Here is a 26,459-nt window from a genome sequence, read left to right on the forward strand (position 1 = left end):
TAATATTCAGTGTATTATTGTGGAACTTGAGAAAAAGGGTTCCTAAAAGTTTCAAGAATCTGGTCGACTTGAGACAGTTTCATTCCATCGAACCCTGCCAAAGTTAAACAACGTTAACTCTTTGACTATATGAAATTTAGCTAAAGCTGGTTTTGTATTTTAGCTTCAATTAAAATTCCAAGCTTACCATGCCAACAACAGCTCTACGGTAGTGATTTCTATAAAGTATCAATAGTTTGTCCCGTTCGGGCTTAAACATACTATTCCTCTTTTCGTTTTGATATTTACCATTTTTTCAATTCTTTTATTTTTATAATTGAAAGAAACACCATTTAACGACATCAAGTGAAAACAGACACATCACATGTCGCGTATATGTTTGTATGTATGACCAATATCTATAATAAAATGTATATGCCTTTTGGTGGTTTGCTTAGGTATCTGCTTTGATTTTCTCTTAACCGTCCTTTCTCTATATAAAACATGCCGCGCAAACTCTCAAGCATGACTCTCCAAACCGATCTTCGTGCTGCAACAGACACATGATCCCAAGAAAGGCCCACCATCATAAAATACAGAAAAAGGGGGCGAGACGTGCCGCTGAATGAGGCGTAAGACGTGTGTTACGCCGAAGTCTGCCTGGCCTGACTGTTTGCCTTTCTTGAGATGGTTGCGGTGGTGTTTCGAGTGTAGTGTGTAGAGTGGTAGTTGCTTGGCTGCCTTGGGGCAACGTCAAGGTGAAATTCTTTAGAAATGTGAAACGTTGCATAAAATGAGCTCCACAATGGTTTTTAATGGAAAAGATATATGTAGGTAAAACGTACGTGTACGTTACGTACATACAATCAAAGTGTTACCTATCTCTTGGCTCTTCCATTATGTTTCCCGGCAAACAAACCATTGCCATGAATTTCTTTCTTTTCTTTTTTTTTTTGTGAATTTCTGTTTTTTTTTTTGTATTGAATCGAGACTTTGCTTATGAATTTATTCATTACCAACCACACGATATATCTACACCACACACTTACCAGCCGATCATGAGAAGTATGCAGGAGAAGGGGAAAAAGGAGGCTTGGGGATAAACCCCGTGAACGGAAAGAATGCAGACATTGGCATTCCGGGCAATTAATTACCCAAGTGTGCAAACTAACAGTCCACACACACACTTAACGATTTCCAACTTTTCTGACTAAAAGATAAAAATATATCTATAGACTTTTGTAGCTTTATATGTAAAGAAATCGAAGCAAAAGAAGTGCAACATCCAGTAAAAAAGATACAAATGTATCTTTCACATAGTATCTATGTTATATGACTATACACAAGTTCGCGGAATGTGTGTGATCTTGCTATCATGCTATCTTGCTATCGCAAATCCAGGCCCAACAGTGCATTCTTTTGTGCATAAAAGATGACTCCGTAAAGGCTACGGATATTAAAATGATGATCGTGTTGTAGAATTTTCAAGTGCGGATCGAAGGGGAATTGTGAACTTCGTAAAAGCGTAAATTCGTCTTCTTCAATTATGTATAACTTAGTTTCAACACATTAGATTTATTTAGGACCACAGAGAAATTCTGAGATTTTTCAAGAGCGCTCAGAATTCTGTGAATACGTTGGAGGTCTCAAAGGCTTCGAAGAACTGATAAATCCTGTGATCACTGAGGTCAGGATTTCAGAGTTCTTAAGGATTTCCAAGATATCTGAAGTTTCTGATATTTCCAAAGTGTCTAAGATCTTTAAAATCGCCAAAGTGTCTAAGATCTTTAAAATCGCTGGGCCTAAAATTCTCCAAGACCTTTGAGATTTACTAGATTTATTAAATTTTTGTCTGTAAAACCTCCATATTCTCCAAGATATCCTCGAGATATTCGAGGTAGGTACCTAAGATCCCTAAAATCTCAGAGGCCCCAAGTTATTCTGAGATCTTGGATATTTCAGAAGATTTCCAAACTTTTATATTTGAATTAGATCTGAATCTTAAGTTATTCCAGAGAGGCGAGCAAACCCCTCCCATAAAACTATTTCTGTATCCGCACCTGATACTTACATAGATTTGCACGAGAAAATGCACATTTTCATAGGTTTTTCTCAGTAATTATAACGGCCGCAGGAGTTTCTTACTCCTCTTCATACAGATGCTATCATTCTTCAAAAAAATAATAAAGTATCTTCTTACAATTATTGAAGAAGCCTAAAAAGTGATTAGTCATTGCCATTTTATAAGAAGAAGAATCATTTGAGAAATAAAATATTAAAAAGAAAAAAACACAAAAAACCGCAATACAACTGACTGGCCATGGATATGAATATATGTAACCCCTTTTTTAATTGGGAAAAATATTTAATGGCAAAGTTCAATTTAGATAATTGAGAGGAGAACTAATTGAACACCAAGAGCTACATATACATTTTATATATAATGTCTGAGAGGGTGCCGATGCCGACGATAAAGAATGAAGACCAACGACGACGACCGACGTGTAATCTGTTAACACGCTGGCAATGCCTGCATCTTCACATTGATGTCTTTTTAATTAATATATACTTTGCCTGGTTCATAAAAGAAATTTTAATTGTTATTTTTTGTAGTTGTTGTTGCTATTCGTATTGTGTGTTTCAATTGAATTGAGGTTGAGTTTTTGAAAAGAAAGTTTTTCACCATGAACTGTCATTAGTGTCTGAAAAATTTAAGCAAAAATTCCTTTGTCTGTAGGAAATTCAATTAAAATTAAACAGTTAACTGTGAGAAATGCAGCTATAATAATTGCAATTAGTCACTGATCTTCCTCAATTATTTAAGCGTTGAATTCCTTAGAGAGAATGTCAAAATCAACACAAACCTAACCTTCAATTTGAATGTCAAAATGACATTTTGACAGAACTTACGATCATCTAACCACAGAATACCAATCAATCATTCAACAACCAATTTTTAATATTTGACTGCTGAAATAAGCGAATTGACATGAGTTGTACCGATATCATCGGTGATATCGCAAGAAAACACACGTTTTGCACGATTCACCAAAGATTTCATCAACTAAACTGTCAAAAACCGCCATTCAGTTTTACAGTTATATTTCTGTAAATGTCATTTGACAATGCGACATCGGCACAGCGGATGCTTTCGTGTTCACATTACAACTATTGCATGCCAGTTTACACGGTAATAAGTTTATTTGACAGCTTAAATTGTCTGTCATAAAAATGGTGGGTTGGGAGATTCTTAACGTTACGTATTTCCTACTGTCACTTTTATCAATCGACACAAAATAATGTTAACATCTTTTAACCTCAGTTTCCGATTGTCATTAACAATACCTCTTATGTCAGAAAAAAAAAAAAACAAAGCCAAGTTTTCAAAATTGACCAATCGAACGTGATCACATTAGCCGCAGAGTAGACATAGACATATACGGTGATGGTGTTACCAAAGTGAGCACTATTTTGCACGCATCAACCCACGACTTCCTTTCATCGACCATATAGCAACAATACCACACTACTTTGCGCTGCCGCGCTACCGGCCGCTCTGCCATCAACGGAAAAGGATGTATTTAGTGTTTATTTGTGGTTACCCACATTCATCTTTCCGCTCCATCCAAATCCAAATCAGATATTCTGTGGGAGTTGAATGGAGATGGAGATTTGAACTCATGTGTGTGCTCAGTGTTGATGCCATATTTAACACTGCTCACTAAAGAGTGTACTTTTGTTTTGTGATTTATGAGCGACGCAACTCGCTCTTCTTTTCAACACAAAACTCATCCTTTGTGTATGCTTTTTGTAAAGTGCAGTTCCAAACATAGCAAAAATTATACCTTGTAATGTCAGTGAACATGGTTGCTATGTCAAAAAAAAAAAAAACCTTTACAACAATAGCCACCCACATCATTTACATTTTATTAACCGCATCATTTCCGTTTTGTTTGATGTGATTTGGATTCATTGGATGTTCTATAATGTGTTACGGAAAATAAACAAAAATAGTTTAATTTTACAAGATGAGTATCATTCATCTATTAGCTTTGTATAAAACAACCGCTGTATCATATCAATTTGACAGCAAAATGAGTCAAACTAAACTGAAATTACATTTGTGTCGATCAATATAAAAAAAAAACACACCGATCATGATCATCATCATTCCTCACCACACTCAACTCCACCACTCTCACACATTCTTTCTTCTAAATGTCATCGAATTAAAATGTTTGACATGACCGTGTATTCCTGTCACGTTTGACAAGACGTGGAATTTAAATTGTCATATCGAACTGAATGGTGTCATTTATATGACGATCGTTGTCGTTTCGTTGCTGTGTTGTGGATTGTGGTGGTCACACAAGGATATGCTTTTTTATTTTAATTCTTTTTCCAGGATGTAACGCCATCCATTTATTGTCGATTAAAATGACACCCACCAACATCATCATTGTTCTTCCATTGCACACAGGAAACAATTTTTCCTGTTTACAAAAAAAAAAAAAATTATGGCGGCGTGGACGGTAGTACTTGTGGCCGTTCGCGGTACTTATTTGTCAATTTGAATGACAGTCGTGATAGTAGTGGCAACGATTTCCTTTGTTGTCATTTCCTTTTTCTATTTCAAATTTTGTTGTTATTGTTTTTTTTCTTTTGTATTTGTGTTATTGTTGTTTAATTTGACAAAAAAAAAACATTTGTAATTGTTTTATAGATGAGCCGATTATCTACATACCTAACCTACGTATGATTTTGACAGAAAGAGAGAGAGAGAAAAGAATATTTTGTTCTTGTCATTTATGATTGCAAAAGTCGGTATGTACATAATTTCTCGATTGGAATTTTGTTTGTTTATTCTGTTTTCGTGTAATTACCAATACAAGGTAATAGTGGGTGGAATATCATGTAATTAAACATTTCCTCTAATACTAAGTAGAGGGCGTTAGGTGATAAATGAAAATAGACGTCATAGTCATACATCAAATATGCGGAAGAACGTCACTGATCGATTAGAAACAAATATGGATTATTGATCCCATACTTAACAATCAGTTGAATTTTATTAAAACCGATTATGAGTAGATTTCGCGAATTTATCTATACTGTCAAGTGTTAGGGCTGATTTTTAATCTATCTTATCGTGATATCTACTGACCATTTAATTCTTATCTTTTGTTTATAAAAGTCTTTGGAAAAAACGTGTTAAAAAAAAGTATTTTAGGCAATAAATAACACGCTTACCGTGGGTGCTGTTTGAAGAGTGCATTTAATAAATTTTATTTTTTCGGCTTTTCAGTGATAAAGTCAGTTGTCTTGATGTGAGGTCATTCAACTTTTCAATTCAACTCGGAGCAATATGAATAAACCCACAATTCAGTTCACTGTTTGCCGACTCAGTGACAAAACTGCTTCTATAATGCTTTACAGATGATACTAAAGCATTTATGATTTATCTTTGTCATTTCTCTTTCTTGTTTGCAGATATTCTCGCATTGTTGTTATTTTCCACCTCTTCGAAGTAGAATTTAACTTCTTCGAAGTAGAATTTGACATTGGCCTCACTCCGCCGTCTCATTTTGACATTTCTATGTTGCTTTCTCACTTGCACTTCATGTTGAAAAAGATATCGCCAAAAGAGACAGAATATTTTAAAAACATTTAAAATCTTTGGACTCACAAAACTGTCAAAATGAGTCGGATAAGTAAGGCCAAGTTAAACATCCTCTTAAGAAAACGTGTTTGATTGATTTGTTGATTTCAAAGAAATGAGTAAATGTCAGATTCATAAATGTAGAGAGTTTGGCTTTGACGTTTGGGAAAGAAATATTTGGCTTAAAGGCACTATTAGTATGGGTGTGTTTGGCGATGAAACATTTAATCTTGTCTATTAGAGTTCAAGCAGTTAGAAAGATATACTCTGTCGCAGACTTGCTCACAGTTTTTGAACTGTCAAATGGAATGTCAGAGATTTTCACTAAAACAACTAAAGTTTCTTAGAATCAACATAATAAAAGCAATACACACCTATTGTTTTAGGTACTTTCTTGTACATATATTTTTCACAACAACCTTGACTTGGGTGCTTTCCTGTAGCATGTAAATTCAGTATAATAAATTTACTAAAAATAATAAAAGAATATTCCAAGAGTAATAAACATTAAAACTATTTTTTTTTTGTTTTTAGTGTTGGTGGGAATTTAGTTGGCACATAAACAACAAAAATAAATATAATCTTGTGCTACACTATAAAAACAAGATTATAAAAACTAAAATCTCTTAAAAAAAAAAAAAAAAAAAAAAATAAAAATAACAAAAGGAAAAATATAATATAAAAACCGACTACAAGAATTAATGCCTTCCACATTCCACGAAATATTTTCAATAAAATTTACCACGTAAAATGTCGAACACAGAATAACACAAAAGGATATGTGTGTGCTGCCAAGAGCAACATTTCAGAGTTATACAGTTGAAGTCTAGAATGCGAGAAAACCTCGTTAACCAGTGCTGGATTTTATTAATTTGTCAAATTAAGGGAATGATAGTTATATGAGCTTAAGTGTTCAGAAGTAAAACAGGTTATATGTAGATTGTCATAAAGGTATTCAGGTGACATTTGCATATTCAATTGAACTGTTATAATCAGTTCTATCTCTATCTTTCACTTTATTTTGAGAAAGGTGGTATTCTGCAGAGGTACGACCGTTTGTATAACAGTATAACAGTACAATATAACTCATGTTTTTTATTATTGTAGGTAAAAACATCGCGATAAAAATGTGTATTTAAACATCCTGTTGTATACCAGTATAACAGTTTAATTAATATTATTATTTCTCTAAAAGACAAAGTGAGGCCCCAATACTTGGCATTAATTCGGCCCTGTTAAGAACTCCAAAACCATATAGGTACCTACCTATTCCCAGTATACTTTAACCTATGTGTTTCTTGTGTGGATAACAAAAGCAAAAGAAATAATCCGAAAGAGGTAAAATGCACGAAATAGTTAATATCAAAGTATCTTTAAGATGTTTTAGCCATGCAATGCTGTAGGAGTTGGTTAAAAAAGAGCTCAGAAGAAATAAAGAAAGATATTTTTTTCGGTAGGTAGAAAGATTCTGCTGAATTGAGAAAAAAACGAAAAACATGACAAAGAGGTTGTAAGCAATCATGCGATAAACCATGACATCAAACATGCAATAGATTACAATTAGATACTCCAGGGGATTTAGATGTAGATAACGGTGTGATCATCTTTTAAAATGCATTCTTCTCTTAACCAAAGTTACGCACAGCACGCCAAAAATTTAATTATTTCTTCTTCATGTACTCGTATATCTTCTTTGGGTATCTCTAAAGTAAAGATGCATTCTTCTCTGTTCAAGAGGGCATTGTGTGTATTTTGTGGATTCCTTTAATTTTAAACCCAGGAAGTACACTCACGAAGAGATAAATTAAATTGTGTCGTACTCAGAGCAAAGACAGCGCATTCCTGGAAGCCAGGTGAAAAAATATATAAAAAAATCCATGCTCTTGCATTCATTAAACGGTTCGCCCCTATACTCTGTTTATATCTCTGTATGAATGTATGTAGATGGTGGTCCTTCAAATGATCGATGTGCATCCAAATTATATACAAAAAAAAAAAAAAATCGAAGACAGACAGACAGACACATTTTAAGTGAAAAGGTTGAGCATATAAACATCTGCTCCTGTGTTATCCGGGCGAGAGATATTTATATAGAGGTAAAGGTAGATATAGTAACTTTATTTTTTACCTTTGCCGACAAAAATGGAAAACGTGAGCGATTATCAGAGTCGAATGCACTCCAAAAAGGATGTTCCTTGTTGTAGATATTTTTCCGTTGAAAAAGATACAAAAGTCCTTTTGTTTGCAAGAAATGAGTTTTTACTTTTTTTTTTTTTTGGTAGGTATTTTATATATTTGTTCTTGTGCATTGGATCCTTTTTTTTTGTACAAAAAAAGATACCTCGATGATCATAACACGCATTTTGTGTAAATTGTTGTCTTCCTGTGTTGTTTTGCTCTGCAGATGACGCAACACAAATAATAACACGCACGCAATTCAACAACACAGCAACAGAAGTTACAACAGATGACGTATAGATTCAATTTTTGCATTTGGCCATCATCGGCACATGCGATACGGGTGGTAGCGTGATAGAGTACGTTAAAGTCACTGACAGATAAATATAACAAAATCCTTATGTATACCCTACTTTCTTTCAACTCAAAACAAAAAAAAAATTCTAAAGAGAATTATTATGTAAGATCCTCATGCCTTGAGGTTTAGGGTTCCTGTTTTTAATTTTTTTGTTTTAATTTTCTGAAGTGTGTGTTGATTTGATTTCGCATCAGATTACATGCAGAAGGAGAATCCCTGTCTTGGATGTGTTTGATGGATAGGATAATTTTCAAAGTTTAATTAACTTGAAGTAAAAGGTTTCCCCGTTGGTCATCAAAAAAAAACAAAAACAACACACAAAACCGCAAAAAACTAACTATGAAAGATAATGAAAAAAAACGTTATAAACAAACAAAAGTGCGCCAAAGCGATGTGGGAGGCTTGTTTGTTTACGTTATTTTTGTTTACATTTTTTTTGTATCTTTATGTGATTTATGAGGTTTCAACAGCAAAACTGTTTTTACCGTCTTCGATAGGTTGAAGTAATTAATAGTTTCTTGGTACCATTTGTTGCTATGTTCTCATTTTCAACATCTTTAAATCATGATATTATGTTGTGCAGAAGACACCATGTTTAATTTAATGTAACATCACACATTCCATATCCAGTGGACGATCAAGACGCTTCCAGCGATACCTTTTTTGTCTAATTGTGATTAACAGTTTAGAAGTTATGAGGGAACATACAGAAATACATAACACTCACGACAAAATCATAACCTTTGGGTACAAATAACTTTCAACTACTACTTTAACGTTCTTAAAACAACAATGTACATACGAGTCGTTAGATGTCTTTATATGTAAGTTAACTTTATATGGAGTTTTAAAGGAGTAGATTGCCCGATAAATATGTTATATTTATACTTAAACATCGTCACACAAAGTTCATTGAAGGATATAAAGTTTTTTTTTGTGAAAGTAGGTCTAATAGCTCGTATGGGTATATAACACTTAAGCTCTTCATCGGTAACCGTACTATTGGCAACCAATCGTGTTTATATCGATTCCAAGAAAAAACTTAGATCAATTATAACTGTTATAAATGCTACAACTGTTATAAATTGGAACCAATTAATGCACTAAATACAGACATTTGTTATTCAATGCAATATAGTATGTTCGAAATTGAACAATTTGGAAATTACAATTATTGAACGACATAGAAAAATGTCTAGATGGTGCTGTGATAGTCTTTCAACAATTTGCCGAAAATGACAGATTGGAGAAAAGCAAGTTAAATGAAAAGATGTGTTGACAGATAACAGCGTAAATTTTGTCTACTTTTTTTTTTGGCTTGCGTTGATGCATTCAAAAGTCGGTGTAATCCTTCTCCCTGCACAACCACATTAAATTGGAGTGAGCACTGTTTCTTTTGTAAATATCAGTTCTGTTTGTCTACTTTTTTTTTAGATAAAATAGAAGTTGACTTGAAATAAATTAAAGTTTGCAATTTCATATGGAACAATGAAGCTTTGTAAACTTTGACGAAATGACATAATTTAGTTTTGTTAAATATAATAAATAATTTTGACACACTTTTGGGTCCAAAAAGAATATGAATGACGTAAATTAGGCTTCACGCTATAATGCTTCTATAGCAATTAATAGCTCTTTTTCTTCAAGATATCATTTAATTCTTCCTTATGCAGGTATTTCTAGTGAACTAGATTATGTAGTAAAAATAATCTTCCTCATAATCTAAATTCCCAACCACCCACAATAATAATAATAATTTCAACTTTGTGAAGGTACGTTTACACTTTTTGTGTTCTCTCTGTTGTTCTCATAATATAATAAAAAAAATAATTCTCTTGAATCCGCTGGTAATTTTACAACCCATTCACAAGCCGACAAAAATAAAGAATATTATATTCTTTGTGAATGTGGTGTATTCATTCACAATACCAAATTACGCATTTCCGCAATATTTTTTTTTTTTTTTTTGTATAGAGTTCTACTGATTCTTTTTAAAATTCATTTCGTTTTGGATTTTTCGCGTCATCGTTTGTCGTCAGTATCGTCGTTGTCGGTCGGTCGGTCGTTGCCGCACCAAAAAGATATTCCTCGCACTCTGGAAAGGAAATACGAATCTTTTCTTTTCATTTCGTTTTTTTTTTTTTATGTTTTGTTTTGAAAATTTTTTTATTTTATATTTCCCAGTAAGAAAAAAAAAACATCATTCTCATTGAATGCGGGACATATAAATGGATCTACGCAAGAGAGCAAAAAGATCCCCTCTTGAGAAATAATAATATGAAAAAAATGCCGTTGTTCATCATGGTGTAACAGGAAGACAGTCTATAATAAGAGTCTCACTTTTATACCGATCTAATCGGCATTTACAGTCGCTATAATTTTGCCATCTTTTTTTTTGTTGTTGTGGAATTCATATTATTGTTGTTGTTGTTTTTAGGTGTAAACGCCCCGAAAATACCTAAATTATAATTTTTTTAAAAGGCGCTAATTCATCCTTAAAAAATGAAAAAGCAGTAAGTGATATGTTTGGCATATCCTGTCTGTCTGTTGATCATTTTTTCATTTTTTTTTCTCTCTGATCTTTTCTAATTAAATTATCATTTCCTGCCACGGTTAAAAGATATATAGTACATCGCACCGTCATTGTTGAAACTGGGGGCTCTTAAGATTTTGTTTTTTTTATTTTTTTGTTTGTGTGTTTTTTTGGGTTTAAACGAGTGTTAATCAATTTAACACCGACATACGAGTTATGCGAGCATTTTTGAATGTTTGTTAAAGACATTAACGATTTTATGTTAAAATTGTAAGTAGACAAACAGATCTAACAATCTATATAAGAAAGAAATTAGTGTTGAGATCACAGGAAATGTGAAATCCTGTCTTCATCGTTGGTATACTCAGTAGCACTTATAGACACATTAATTTGTATGAACTCACACATATTAGTTAGTAATTTATGCCGGAAAACACTTTGCACTTCGTTAGTGTGACTACGACTTCTTGGGTGGTGTTTATAGTACAAGTTTTAATTTTAATTTGTCCGAGTTACATTCGTCATTGTGGAAAAAAAGTCATGAACTTTAAAGTGTAAACACAGCAACTTAAATTGATATAGAAGAACAGAAGTAGTTTTACCTACTTAATAAAGAAAAAATAAAAGGCGCTATAACACGAAAAGATATCCGCCATTTATACGTAATTGCATAATTTTATAACTATATCTACACGATATGGTTTTCAAGTTTGAGGTTTTGCCAGGAAAACCTAAGGTTATAGTGATAAGTTGTTTCAGTTTTTGTTTGTCATAGTTGATTGTTGTATAGATTAAAATAGTGGCGCTACAAGGTTTTCATTATTTTCCTTGTTACAAGTAGGTATTAAGCTTAAGAAGATAAAAAGTGCGTTTTTAGGAAATAGCAATGTACTGTGTACTTTGTCACTTAAGTACTGACAAATGTCAAAATGTTTACTTTGATGAAAATGATATTTGTTGACATTTATTTCTTATAATAAGCTGTCACTTTTCACTTTGACATTTTGAAAAAAATCTCTTTTCGCAAAACCAATATCTTAGGTATAGGTTTTTTGAGCGCAATTAGTGAAGAGACTTAAAAAGTTAAATAAGTCTTTTAATCAAAACGCAATCTAGCTCTCTCTCAAAATCAAAAGTCAATAATCCTCATTTGATGAATCTGACATTTGTTATTTTGAAATAAAATAAATCAATTTAACACTTTTATAAACATTCTAATTAGTAATTTTATGAATTAGTTCATGAGAAATCCTTCATTTATTAACCTTTCAACTTTGTAGTTGTCATTTTCATCAAAGTAATGATTGTCATTTTTGATTTTGACAGATAAGGATATTTTATTATACTATACTTGATAAAAAAAAAACGCTATCTAATAGGTATATTGGGTGTGTTCAAGTATCTGAAATTTTAGTAACTACTGTGTTAGTTTTTTTGCAGGTAAAGCAAACAAACCTAGGTACTTAAATAAATTTCAAAGGTGAAACAAAACCAACGATTATGACCATGACTAACTAAAATACAAAGGAAAACTGATATTAAATAAATAAATAAATAAATAAAAACCCCATATTAATGGCGCACGGACAAAATTTAATAAAACAAAAAAAAGGTATGTTCATGTTACCGGATATCACTTTTGATTTAAATGATAGCAAACCACTTTTATGAATCATTTTCCTGAAGTTGTCATTACCAGTAATACACAATCTGATTCGGATAGGGAGTGTGTCACAAAGATTACGCATATTCAATTGACATTATCATTGATTCGATAAAACGGAAAAATAAAATCGATAATTTTTCGAAATACAAGTGTTTAACGTAGGTATTACAAAAAGCTTGATAACATTTTATACATATATATCTGCTAAAAATTCTCACCAAGCATATTTATGATAGCACAAACCAAATAATAAATGGTTTATTTTTTTTTATATTAAAAACAAAAAAAAAAAAAAAGAAATAGGGCATGTTTACTTTGGGGCTTTCAAAATAAAAAAATGGGCCCTAAGATATGATAAGATGCTCAAGTCATTTACCTTAAGCTTGTTATCTGTATTGATTGTGGTTTGTATGTAGTCATACACTTGTTTAGGAAAAAAAAAATATTAAACTGAATTAAGCTCTTTAACTGATAAGATATAAATGCATGTGTGTCATAACTGGATATTTTAATCAAACATGAAACAATTATTATTTGCCGTCATTAAGTTTCGAAATTTGTTTTAAAAAGGTGAAGCAATACATAATAATAATTCGAATACAAAGTCAGGAAAAACCCTTGAAAAAGACAAAAATTAAAATGACAGAAAATTACTTGCGTAGTAACTTATCACCATATTCGTTATTGCTTTCTGTTTAAAATTGATGTAACCACTAGCAAAATTAGCATTGATTCCCATAAATTCTTTGTAAACTTAATGATTCCATCCTTACGTTAAGTTTGAAACAGTAATCGTATTTTGCGATATCCAGTTCTTCAAGTTATTTTTGTGCTTACCTATAAGTTGAAAAAATGGTACCCAATGTGAGATTTTCTTTGAAAATGGTTAAGCTTAAACACTGACACTGTGGCTTTTCTCTTAGAGAAAGAGATCAAATATTTACTTTAGTCTAAGAAATGGCGCCCAACGCGAGATTTTCTTTTGACATTTCGATACATTTTAATTTTAAAACTGTTTTATAATTTCAAATAAATGGTGCCCAATGCGAGTTTACATTCGAAATGTTAGCATTTGATACTTTCTCTCTAAATAGTTTAAGTGTTTTGACAACTAGGTAATTTGTTAAAAAAAAATTTGACATTTTCAGAATTTTTTGAAATTGAGCTTTTTAAAATAATACGTTTTCTCATTTTCCATCCCAAAATTGAAACATTTTGAGAAAAACTGCATAATTTTTACAGTTCTCTTAACTACGTTGTTAGCAGTTTCAAGGTGTTTTTGAAATGGCGCCCAATGCGAGTTTACATTAAAAATAATATAATTTCACATTTTTTCGCCAAATGGTACAGCCATTTTGAGACAAACCTTACAAATCTGACCTAAATAGTTCTTGAAGTATATTTTGTGATACCTCTTAAGATCTAAAAATGGCGCCCAATGCGAAATTTCTTTTATAAATATTTGGAAAATATCCATTGCTTGCAACTTAAGATTATTTTCCACTTGTCATTCAATATTAATCTTAATTCTTCTTCTATTCTAATATTCTATTACATTCTAACGATGTAAGAATCTATTAAAATGATGTTGCATCAAGGTTAAATCTTCAAGCTGTCAATAAAACTGGTTTCAAATGTCATGAACATAACACGCGATACTAAATTATCAACAAAACCTGAATATTTATCAACACAAATAATGCAAATCATTACACAACAAGTTCAATAACAAAAAAAAAAAAAATAGAAACCCTGAATAGATTAGAACTATTATTTTCCAATTTCTTCTTATTGATTTCTTCATTTCAAAGCTTTTCAAAACCCCTTCTACCATGAAAGTTAAGATGTACAATAATAATCACAATTTCTATAAATATCTACCTGTCAAACAGCAATGTTCCATAAAACCCTCCTACCATGACAGATAACTGAGTAAGAAATGAACATTACAAAAACAACTACTTTTCAACTACCTACTTAAAGAAAGTTACGCTAAGTACGTTTCGTTAAGTAAAATAAAAAAAAAAAAAATAAATAAATTTTCACCGACCCCAATTCCACCTCCCACTTCTGTTCATTCGCTTCCAAAATCCTATTGTTCACGTATGTATCGCACTATCTGTAAATTGTTTGCCCGCGATAATTGCGTATGCATGACTTTCTGTCTGACAGACAACTGACATGCGTACTACAGTGGAAGTCTTACAAATAAAACTTTGTTAAATAACCTGTGTGTATTTTATCTTCTTTTTTTTTTAATGTAACTTCCTTCTTTCCTCATTTACATAAATAATAATTAAAGTAATTAAAAGTAAGCAACTTATCCAGCAAAAAAAAAAGAAAATTTTTGTAAAATTTGGTAACAATTTAGTTCAATTACTTACCGGTTGGGCAATTGTTGTTTTTCTTTAAAGAAATTTCGAAAAAAAAAGAAACTGCTACTGCAGTCTTGTGCTGTTTCTGCTATTTATTATAAAACTCGAACGAAAAAACGAAAGAAATCACACAGAAAAATAACAAAAAGAAATTATTTTTGTAAATTCTGAAGGACTTCCGGCGAACGAACGTTTTGTGGCTGGCGCGCTGCGCTGTATTCGTTGTAGTTTATTCGATGTTTTTGTTGTTGTTGTTGATACCGTTGTTGTTGTTGGTTGGTGATGATGTCGAGCGAGTGGCGGCGGCGGCGTTGTTGTCGTCGTCGTCGTTGCTATTTTGAATTTGCAGCCAGCAGCAGACTTCCGGCGTTAACTGTAGGTGTAGAGATAGAGAGGTTATCTGTGCTCTGATTTCACGATGTATCTTTGTGTATGAAATTGATGTATCTCTTTTTTGCTGCTGCTGTGTGAAATATTATTTGTTGATGCAGATGTTTTCTTGTGTATCCCTTAATACAAAATTGAAATAAATTCACTATAGGTTTTCTATTTCTTTTTATTTGCACTTAATCTTTTATTCACAATTTTTTTTCTTCATAAACTTTCTTTATTCTCAAAAGAATAATAATTTTTCAATCATAATTTTTCTTATTTTTCTCTTGTTCACACAAATTCTTTGAATTTTAAATAAACAGATAGATAGGTATCTTATGGATGTGATCACTCTTAAAAGATAGCTTTTTCTATAGATACTTTATAATACCGGGAATTTTCGACCGATAAAAAAACGTATGGTTCAGAAAACGTCACCGAGGGACACAAATGGTTGAATATATTTTTTCTTTAAAATTGAAAATTTCAGAGAGATACAAATTCCGTGGTACGTGTTGACGATTTGCCGTTTGTATCCAGAATGTGAGAAACGTTCCACGTGAATTTGTTTAGGAGTAATGTGTAACTAAACTGATGGTTGGCAATGGCACTCACTCGCATACGAACAGTTGGAATTGTTTTTGTTTTTAGTTCGAACATTTGATTGAATCGAACATGAACTTGTTTTGGTTGGAGTTGGTTTTAAGAAGAGGTTTGATTGTACAGTGGACCATGGTCAAAAGCTATAGGGAAAAAATGATTGCTTTTTGAGGAATATGCTGAAAATAAAAGAGACCTGATAAACGATGACAATTCACATGCAAATGCTTTCACGGGGAAATGTTGCATCTTATTAAGTAAGTCTAGTTCTAGTTGAAATAAATAGGTGCGGGTAATATGGCCATAGTGGGTATTAAGATTTGAGATGAGCGATATCAAAATTGCAGCCTAATTAATCGTAAGAATTTTGTATCAAAAACCATGAGTAATAAGTTTAAGACTTTTTTTTAAGTTTAAAAAATGGCGCCCAATGTGAGTTAACCTATGAAATGAAAGTTCTTCCCGTTTTATATCCAAATGATTGAACTGAAACAACCGGTTTAAGTACACCTTTATAGTTTACCTAACTACGTTTACGTAATTTCAGGCACCTTTGAAATGATAGCTTTAATCGTTTTCCATCCAATTTATTGAAACACTTTGTATAAAGAGGTCTGTTAAGTTCTCTTAACTACATAGTAAGCAGTTTCAGAAGCTTTAGAAATGGCGCCCAATGTGAGTTTGCATTCAAAATAATAGAAATCCTCGTTTATCCCAGAACCGTTTCGCGGATTCTCAGAATTTTAATTCCCTTTTCGGGTCTTTATCTGCGACTGTTAGTTCTAAATTAAGAAGGAATTAACACCCACTGGGATTAGTTGCGTGGACGTTAATGCACTGCACCATTTTCAGAATCTTGATAATTGAATTTCGAAATGAGTTGGTGCTTTTTAAGATTCTGTAAGAAATCAAATTAAAATCACTTGGTTATTTTCTTTTTCTTGTCCAACAAAAAGCAGGTATAGAGACAACAAAAAAGAGGTGGCCTAAGTGGTATCCAAAAAATTCTAAGAGTTTGACTCGCTGAAGTTGCTTTGACGAAAAAGAAGAAACAATCCAGCATCTTCTATGCTCATGTCCAGCTCTTTCCAGTATACCTAAGTACTTGGAAAAATACTTAGAAGTTACAAGTTACACAACGGTACAATTAGTGGTCTGAGATGTCAGTTGTTTTACTGGCAGCCATTTCAACATAACCTTAGTATTTCTTAATTTTTCTAGATATCAAACACGGAGAAAAAAAGGGCGCCTAAAAATAAGATAATGCTTACCTTAAAACAATAGGATCCCTGCTTAAAATAAGTGGAATCCGCCTGAGTTCTATTTGAGTTAAGGTCCACCTTATCATTTCATTTCAAAAATTTTCATCTTAAAAACCGACTAAAAATACAAATTTAAATACTGTCGTTAGCCTTTTAGTACAGGTAAAATAGTAGGTACATAAAATCAAGAAATAAAAAAAAAAAATGTTACACTCATGAAACTTGGCAAAAAGTTTGCTTTTGGAATAAGAACCAAGTACAAAAAAAGTCTATAAAAAAAAGTTGGGTGGAAGGGTGTTTTTTCGCGCACAAGAGGGAGGGGGTGAAGGTCAAAAATATACTGAAAAAAGTTGTTTGTCATATGACACATGTTTTCAAGGTATTTTTGATGCTGATTCTAATGACATAAAAAAAAATCAATACGATTGCTCTAAAAAAAGTTATAGCCGATTGAAAACAAGGGTGCTTGTTTTTTGACTTCAACAGGTAAAATATAACCCAAAACCCATAGGAAAAACATGCTACACTGATGAAATTCGGGATGAAGGTTTTAGATAAAGCAGGGTCAAAGGATTCATAAAGTTCTTAAAATTATTTTTGGTGAAAGGGTGTTTTTTTGATACGTTAAGTTGTGTGTGAGGAAGGTATCATAACTGCTGACTTAAGTTTTATTAATTTTTAAAACTTGGTGTAAATGTTTTGGTTGGTATAAGAATTAAGAATCTAAAAAGTGTACAAAATTATCTTATGTGAAAGGATGTTTTTTTAAGAAATGATGAAATTCGGAATTAGTACCACAAAAACTAGGAAAAAATTGTTACACCAATGAAATTTTGTAAAAATGTTTCATTTATAACAGAAACCAAGAACCCAAAACGTCTATACAAATATTTTAGGTTAAAGGGTGTTTTTTTGGGAAATAGGGAAAAATCCGCGATAAGTCCGATAAAATCAATGGTATAAATGGTACCCTTACGAAATTCATTAAATATGTTCTCTTTCCAATGGAAATTACGAATAATGTAAGTCTATACATTTTTTTTATGTGAAAGGATGTTTTTTTTTGAAGTAAAGAAAATAAGGGTATATTTGAAAAAATGTGTAATACTAGAGTAATATTAGTGGTACCCTTTTGAAATTCAGCAATTATGTTACTTTAAAGATAAGAAACAAGAATCTAAAGTGTCTATCAAAAAAAATATCATGGTTAACAGGGTGTTTTTTTGAGTGAAAACAAAAATGATGGGTTACCCTAATGAAATTTGGTAAAAAAATTGATTTTGGGATAGAAAACAAGAATAAAGGGTTTTATTAAAAAAAATTTGGTGAAAGGGTGTTTTTTTCGAAGAGACAGTAAAATCTGCATTTCGTCCCAAAAAGCCAATGATTCGCGTGAAACGTGTAAGAACTTATCTATAAATATTTAATTTGTCATCAAAACCATAAATAAAATGAATCATTGCCTTTTTGGGACCAAATGCAGATTTTACTGTCTCTTCGAAAAAAACACCCTTTCACCAAAATTTTTTTTATAAAAACTCTTTATTCTTGCTTTCTATAACAAAATCAATGTTTTTACCAAATTTCATTAGGGTGACCCATCATTTTTGTTTTCACTAAAAAAAACACCCTTTTAACCATGATATTTTTATAGACACTTTAGATTCTTGTTTCTTATCTTAAAAGTGCTCTCCGTGCTCAAGTGGAGAATGAACTCAACTATTTAGATATGCTTAGTCGGGAAGAGCTACCTAGGAACCAAGTTTGCTGGAGACGCTTATTTGACAGAGGAGGAAAGAGCTCAATCTTTTAATGCTTCATTATCTTTACTGCAATTTTTCCAACAGAAGCCATGTTTTATTGGTACTCAGTATTTTACTGAGTAAATATTTTATGCTGTAAACAACAACAACGGATTACTTTTATTTATTATCAATAACACTGTTTAACAAAATTAAACTTTTTTTTGTTTGCCGAAACAAAAATATAATTTTCTGAAGGTTTTCGGTGTGCTGAACTCGAATCGGAAGTCAAAAAAAAAATTAATCAGCTCCCGTTTTTGAAATATTACCGTTACAAAATGCAGAATTTCGGGCCTTATTCTTTTATATAAGAAAAATTGTTTGAGCATATTTAGTAACGGTTTTTTATAAGAACTATTTTCCACCTTTTTAAATCTGCTTAAATCTTTTCGATATCTTTTTTATATATCCTCAGTTGTTTGGCATATTTTATAAATTTTATAACGTCATTATCTCCTTTATGACATATGAAGCCAAACCCACTTACTTCATTTTAAGATATCTCGGGCAATACAAACGATATTGAAAAGATGTAAACAGGTATTGAAAGATGGAAAATAGTTTACTAGAAACCGTTACTAAATATGCTCTAACAATTTTCCTTATACAAAAGAATAAGGTCCGAAGAACTAAAAAAAAACGGATTTTTGCATTTTCTAACGGTAGTATCTCAAAAACGGGAGCTGATTTGTTGTTTCTGACTTCGGATTCGAGTTCAGCACACCAAAAACCTTCAGAAAAGTATATTTTTGTTTCGGCAACAAAATCCTTGTAAACCAGTGTAATCTTTTATTGTTGATAGGTCAAAAATGTTATTTTAGTTTAGTCTTAGCAATCATTTTCTGTTGTTTTCTGAGGTAAGTACCTACTGAGTTACCAATAAAACACTGCTAGAGTAACCCACTATCGTGAGATGATAAATCAGATCAGTTCACAGAGTAAACTATTTACCTTTAAATTCCTCAATGACCATGCCGAGATGTACCTGGAAGATTGTCCAAATTCATATTTCATGTGACCAATTCTGAATCTACTGAACTAACTGGGAAAAAAATATACACAACCAAAAAAATAATGATCACGGCAAAATTACTGAAAATCACAAATGCACAAATCAAAACACAACTTAACCATTATTACAACACATTTCAAGGTCAAATAGCAAAAGTATCTAATTTTAAGGCTACACTGATTCACAGTAATTAAATTATAAACAAACGTGAACAGCACATGCGAGCACATGTTGCATGCCAAGCGGAAATTGCGTACAATGTTGTTGTAGTTTTCTATTATTTGAATTTCCCGGAAACCAAAAAATTTCAATCGGATGTTAGCGAACCTTTTTTTTGAACATACAGACATTTTAGACAAACAACAATGACAATAATCGTATAGGTAATCGCATTGAAAAAAACTTTTTTGTAAAATTGACAATAATTACTTTTAGAGGTATTGGAACATAACGCACTGGGATGATCATGGGCACAATATACCAACAGATTAGTATTTAAATAATGCATTCCACAATCCTAAGAAGGAAATCGAAAAAAATCTAATTTAAGAGGAATGTCTTACTTAAAGAATTAAAAGTTTAAAAGATCATAGAAGTCTATAATTTCTTAACCTTTAATCCACTAATTGTTCAAGTTGGTTCTTAAATGAGATTAAATTCTTGCAGTATCTAGATTATTATTGGATATGAAAGGCGCCTAAACCGATTTCATTTGATGACTATTATAAAACATAAATCTCTTTTGACGCTAGAATGCTTTACGGATTAAGTATGATAGTATTACTCATCGATTTATTTATTACAAGATAGATTTGTTTGTATCTTTCCGCTTTGTTATAACCGACATAAAGTGAATGCATCATTCTTTGTTCTCAGATGCTAGACACGATTTTGTTTTAACGAATAACTTTTACAAGGTAAATACTTTATCATTCAACAGATATTATGAACTCGTGTTTTGTTATTGTTTAATGAGAGGGTGTGTTCCTCTATAATACGTTTAAAATTATAGATTTTATTGATAGTTGTAAAAAAAATTGAATATTAATAATAAATTATCTAACAGTTTTTGTTTCTATATACAAGAAAAACAGGCTAGTTGTTAGTATTTCAATACAACACCCACGAAGTTTTATAATTTAAATCTTGTTCTTGACATTGCATTCCACTTGAGTTATAAATCAAATAAAATTAATGTTTTATTCATTATTGATTTCATTAATGTCAAAATGTAAAAAAAAAATAAAACTTTACAAACACTTGTTTAAATTGTTTATCATAGGAATGTAGTTTCAAATCAAATAAGAGATTTATAAACAGCAAATGGATTAAGAATAATAAAAATAATTCTTATCAGATTTATGTTTCTACAGGTTTTTCCATGATTTAGCCCTGATTTTTCAATCCTCAGTTAGACTATCAGAAGAATAAATGTCAATATAAAAAAACTTTTATTCCTAGGAATAAACTCTAACTGAGGTTTATCTGACTATTTTAAAAAATTGGCCCTTAGCAATATAAGCAATTCTATTATTTTTGGTTAGGCCTGGTACGCAGATTGAGCTAAATTTTAGCCGAGATAAAATTCCCATATAAGTTATCGATAACACAGGTCGACAAGGTTTTTGGTGCCGAGACTACGATATATTTTTCTATAGGTTTTCGATGTGCGGAATTCGAATCTGAAGTCAGAAATATCCTATCAGCTCCCGTTTTTGAAATACTACCGTTAGAAGATGTAAAAAAACTACTTTTGAGGTTATGCTTTTATGTGAAGACATTTTTTTTGTTTAATACAAATTATAACGGTTTCTATAAGAACAATATTCCTTCTTTCAAGATCTTTTTAAATCTTTTCGATATCTTTTTTATTGTTCGAGATATCGTCAGTTTTTTGGCTTATTGTAATGTATCAAACAGATATCACGTTTTCATCTCCTTCTTGATAATAACACACTTCCTTCATTTTAAGATATCTCCGGCAGTAAAAAAGATATTGCAAAGATTTAAGCAGGTCTTGAAAGAAGGAAAATATTTCTTATAGAAACCATTATGATTTATATTTAAAAAAAATTTTTTAAATTAAGGCATAACATCAAAAGTGGTAAAAAAATGTTTGTTTTGCATTTTCTAACGGTAATATTTCCAAAACGGGAGCTGATAGGATATTTATGACTTCAGATTCGAGTTCAGCACATCAAAAACTTATAGAAAAGTATATCATAGTCTCGGCAAAATAAAAAAAAAAAAAATTAAATTTTGTAGACCAGTGTAATTTGTATGGGATACGTTTTAGCTCAGCTTATTTTCTAAGATTATTTGTATGGGAGCTAAAATGGGGTTCAGAAATTGATTTTCAATTTTTCGATTACTTGTATATTACACTTAAATGCTGTGGAATAGCTAGCCCTTTGATGGCCCTGTATCCAAATTTTTTTTGGGGGTCCCTCCATCTCCTATAGACTTGGATACACCCTAACAAGCTTTTTTATAACTAAACCACTTTTGCCAATAAGTATGATTGCACCAACATTTATCAAAGAAGAACTTTCCTTGTCTTTAGGAAAATTTGTTGATTAAATCTTCCATAGCTGAACATGATCAAGGTTTTCTGATTTTATCGATAAATCCGATAACCTTCCCTATCCCGTAGAAAGGGGTTGGGGTCAAAATTCTGCCAGGGTCAAAATTCTTTTATCAAAATTCTGCTTTCAAAATTCTGCCTTACAAAATTCTGCTTTCAAAATTCTGCTTTTCATAATTCTGCTTTTCAAAATTCTGCAAAAAATTAAAAAAGGGTTTGGAAAATGTTAAAAAGCGCTCGCTTTTTAACATTTTCCAAACCCTTTTTTTAATTATTGCAGAATTCTGTAAAATCATCTTTTTTAAAATTTGTCATTTTTTAAATGCGTATCAGGTAATTTTTGTTTTATGAATGAATAAATTTGAAAATTTTAAGAAAAGGTTTAATATAAAACATTTCCGAAAATAATTAAAAATTTATTAATAATTTATCAAATAAAGATGAATGTTCAAAAATTTGAATAAGAAAAGGAATATTTTGTATCAAACAACATCATTACATTAGTTTACATATTTTATTTGAAAGAAAGTCAGTATATGGAATTCAAAAAATATTTGCGACACTTAAATAAAAAAAATTAGGAAAATACCAATGTTGAATTACATTAATGAGGTGTATTTTTCTTTAGCCAGTGCATATGCTATAAAAAAAAAAACAGAATTGGCAGAATTTTTTTTGTTCAAATATAATGCTGGCAGAATTTTGAAAAGCAGAATTTTGAAAAACAGAATTTTCGCTAAAAAGGCAGAATTTTGAAAAGCAGAATTTTGAAACCAGAATTTTGACCCGATCCCCGTAGAAAGTCCTGAGATGTTTTTTTTTTTAATTTTTTGGCTTGAAGAATGATCTTTCAGCCAGAGCCGGTTTTAGGGGGGGGGCAGCCCCTATATAGGGGGGGCAGTCTATATAAATAACAAAATCTTTCCAATCGATTTTATTTTTACTTTCACAAAGGCGCCCTAATTTTTTTTTCTATTTTACTTTATCAAAGGCGCTGTTATGTTTTGTCCTTAACTTTTTGAACAATGAAGGCACCTCCAATTTTGGGTTGATTTGTTTGGCTTCCGGAAGGACAATGGTGTTCAAAATCTTTGTTCATCTTTGAAGAACAAGGCGCCTCAATTTCTTTAAATGATTCCGGCTATCCGGATGAAAGCCAATCGAAAATGACATTGAATAATTAAAAAATTCTCCTAGTGAAAAAACAAAAAAAAAATATTTGATTTTTCACCAATAAAGATATTAAATTTGAGAATTGTGTGGAAGCGATTCAAACTTTTTTACTGGATTTCAGAATGAGTGAATCATTGAGTGATTCCAATCGAAAACGACGTTAATGTAGTTGAAAAAGTTTTTGAACAAATATTGTTAAAAAAAAAAAAAATACAGACGAATTGAATAACTCCTCCTTTTTGGAAGTCGGTAATGAAACCAACTGCACCTACAGGATCTACTCTTAAAATGTGTTAAAACAAAAAAGTCAGAGATAAAGTTAAACTTGTTAACTGAACCTAAGTACCTAACATGAAAATTTAATTTTTTTTTTAAGTTAAGCTGATGTACTTTAATTAACTGCACTTTATTACGTAATTGCATTATCAAGTATAAGAGAGGTAAGACATAATCTGCCATTGCTTTTTTATCGTAATTTAAAAAAAAAAATTTTTTTAAATGAATTTTTTTTTGAGAGGCGCCACGAGCAATCTTGTCCAGGGGCGCCGGGAGTGCTCAAACCGGCACTGCTTTCAGCTGTCCTATGGTAACCGGAAGAGTAAAAAAAAAGCATGCTGCGGTAACCTCCGAAAAATTGCAAAAGTCTCGACTAAGACGCAACCGAGACCACTTCTTAAAATATTCAAGGTTTATTTTATTTTTTTTTCATTCCGCCAGTGTCGGCCTGAGTAAGGGACGTTAAATTATTTGTTATCGATTTTCATGTGCTTAGGTTGAACGGGGTGAACCCCGTTTTTCTGCGTTTTTCTGTTTTTGAGAGCTTACTTTTGAGCTAACTTTTATTTGCCAAACCTTGAATATTTTAAGAAGTGGTCTCGGTTGCGTCTGAGTCGAGTCTTGGATACGTCTTGGTCGCGTCTTGGATGCGTCTTGGGCGCGTCTTCGATGCTTCTGGGACGCATCTTGATCGCGTCTGGTTGTGCCTGCGTTTTTGTCGCGTCTTGTACGTGTTTTGGACGCGCCTCGGTGGTGTTTTGGACTTGTCTCGGTCGCCTCTTGGACGCATCTTAGTTGCATCTTGGAAGCGTCTAAGCGTCTGGGACGCGTTTTGTTTGCGGCTTGGTTGCATTATTTAACTCCGAGTGAGCTTAATTACTAGATACATAAGTTCCACCTGAACTTAATTGCAATCGGGATGGGACTAATAATTTTGATTGTATTACGATATACCTACTTTCCTCATAAAAAATGCGAAACTCAAAAAATTCTGCTTTGCAGAAACAGATGAAACGTTAAAACCTTGATTTTAAACACCGATTTGTTTTCTACAAATTCGGTATAGGTTACTTTAAAATCAGCAAACAAGTTTTTAGAATTTGGAAATTTTTTTCGTATTTTGAAAGCTAAATTTTGAGCTAACTTGCATTTACAAAACCTTGAATATTTCAATAAGTGTTGAGCTACAAAATTGGGGTTTACGCAAAAAAAAAAAACTACAATTGCTGCAGAAAAAAAAATAAACAAAATAAAAACAGTATTTTTTCAAAAATCATTACCATCAATTTCCCACTTCTAAGGAAAATTTAAGGGTTTTTGGGCCAGTAAAATTCTGTGACGATATATCGACCATAAAAGTTCATGAACTGTTTTTTCTGACTTTGTACTAACATTACTAAATTTCATAAATCTAATAGAGTAACGATGCCAGAGCGATCTAGGTCTTCGCTAATGGAGACAACATCACCTTAGGGATCGTAAAGGACGGAAATGAATTTCAGGAAAGGGATCGATCCGGAGAGTGTTAAGTAAGAATGTTAATTTTCTTAACAACTTAATGATAAAGTAACTATTCCAACCCAGTCCTATTTAATTTGTTCTTATTTAATTACTGTCTGCACTCAAAATACTAAACTATTTTAATAGCTAAACACATAGGATTTTAAGAAATTCTTACAACATTCACTCAGTTATTAATTGCTGAAACGTTGGCGGTGGCAAAGCCAATTGACAAACACACCCATGTCGATATATAACAAAGCATTATACAAATTTCACCTTAATTACAAAAACGTGCGGAACGTGGTATTTTTTTGATTTTCAATTTTTCACATATTTCAGGAAGTTTATTTAACGATAAATGAATTATCGAGGGTCTGTCTTTAAGGAAAACACAATCAGTTCCAAAACTATGGCTTTGCCAGGTAGGTGTGCCTTTACTACTTTGTTCACAAATGAAACAAAATCACATTCTTTTCCCTGAATGTGTACAGTTGATTTAAAATAAACAAAACTATTTCTGATCGCAATCAGCCAGCAACAACAAGGAGGTAACAAAAATTCTATTGTTGCACTCACGATCGAATGCAAAAATTTGTCAATCAATTTGGAATACTCAACCGTCTCAAAGGAAATGAAACAAAATTGGAATAAGAATACTGCCTAATCCTAAATAAACATCCTTTCAAACAGGACTTTATGATTGTATACATCAGCTATAGAAAATATGTTTCGATATAGGTAGCTGCGGCGCATAATGCTTATCGGACACATTTTTACATTTTTGTATAAGCAAATGTTTAATCCTCACCTATTCAACAATCAAACAATATAACGACAACAACAATATGAAAAAAAAAACTATTTTCCATGCGGCCATCATGGACGAGTGAAAGTGAATCCTTTTAAGGAGCTTAGGCAAAGCATTCGATTACCACACACCGTTTGTTTTGAAGCAAACAGGAAATCGAATATTTTTGGCTTAGGATCCTAGGTACCTATAGACTATATAGGGGAAGAAAACGACTACATCTGTCATATATGCAATTTAGGAACGGATTATAGAAATGAAAATTTGAATTTCAATGATAAGTGTAAATAGAATTCAGGAATCATCATACTCGTACGTA

General features: G+C 31.8%; 1 protein-coding gene and 1 long non-coding RNA gene across 2 annotated transcripts in view; one reads left to right on the forward strand and one right to left on the reverse strand.

Annotated features, from left to right (window-relative positions):
• Positions 1-20,059, reverse strand: part of LOC129906830 (uncharacterized) — a 34,699-nt gene extending 14,640 nt beyond the window's left edge. The window contains exon 1 of the mRNA XM_055982769.1: positions 19,736-20,059. Coding sequence (XP_055838744.1) covers positions 19,736-19,798 — 63 coding nt within the window. The 5' untranslated portion in view covers positions 19,799-20,059. The remainder of the gene's footprint in view (positions 1-19,735) is intronic.
• LOC129906832 (uncharacterized) overlaps positions 1-26,459 on the forward strand; it is a 179,884-nt gene that overhangs the window by 11,775 nt on the left and 141,650 nt on the right. The window lies entirely within an intron of this gene.

This window comes from Episyrphus balteatus, chromosome 1 (genome assembly GCF_945859705.1).
Source record: "Episyrphus balteatus chromosome 1, idEpiBalt1.1, whole genome shotgun sequence".
In the NCBI taxonomy this organism is placed as follows: Eukaryota; Metazoa; Arthropoda; class Insecta; order Diptera; family Syrphidae; genus Episyrphus; species Episyrphus balteatus.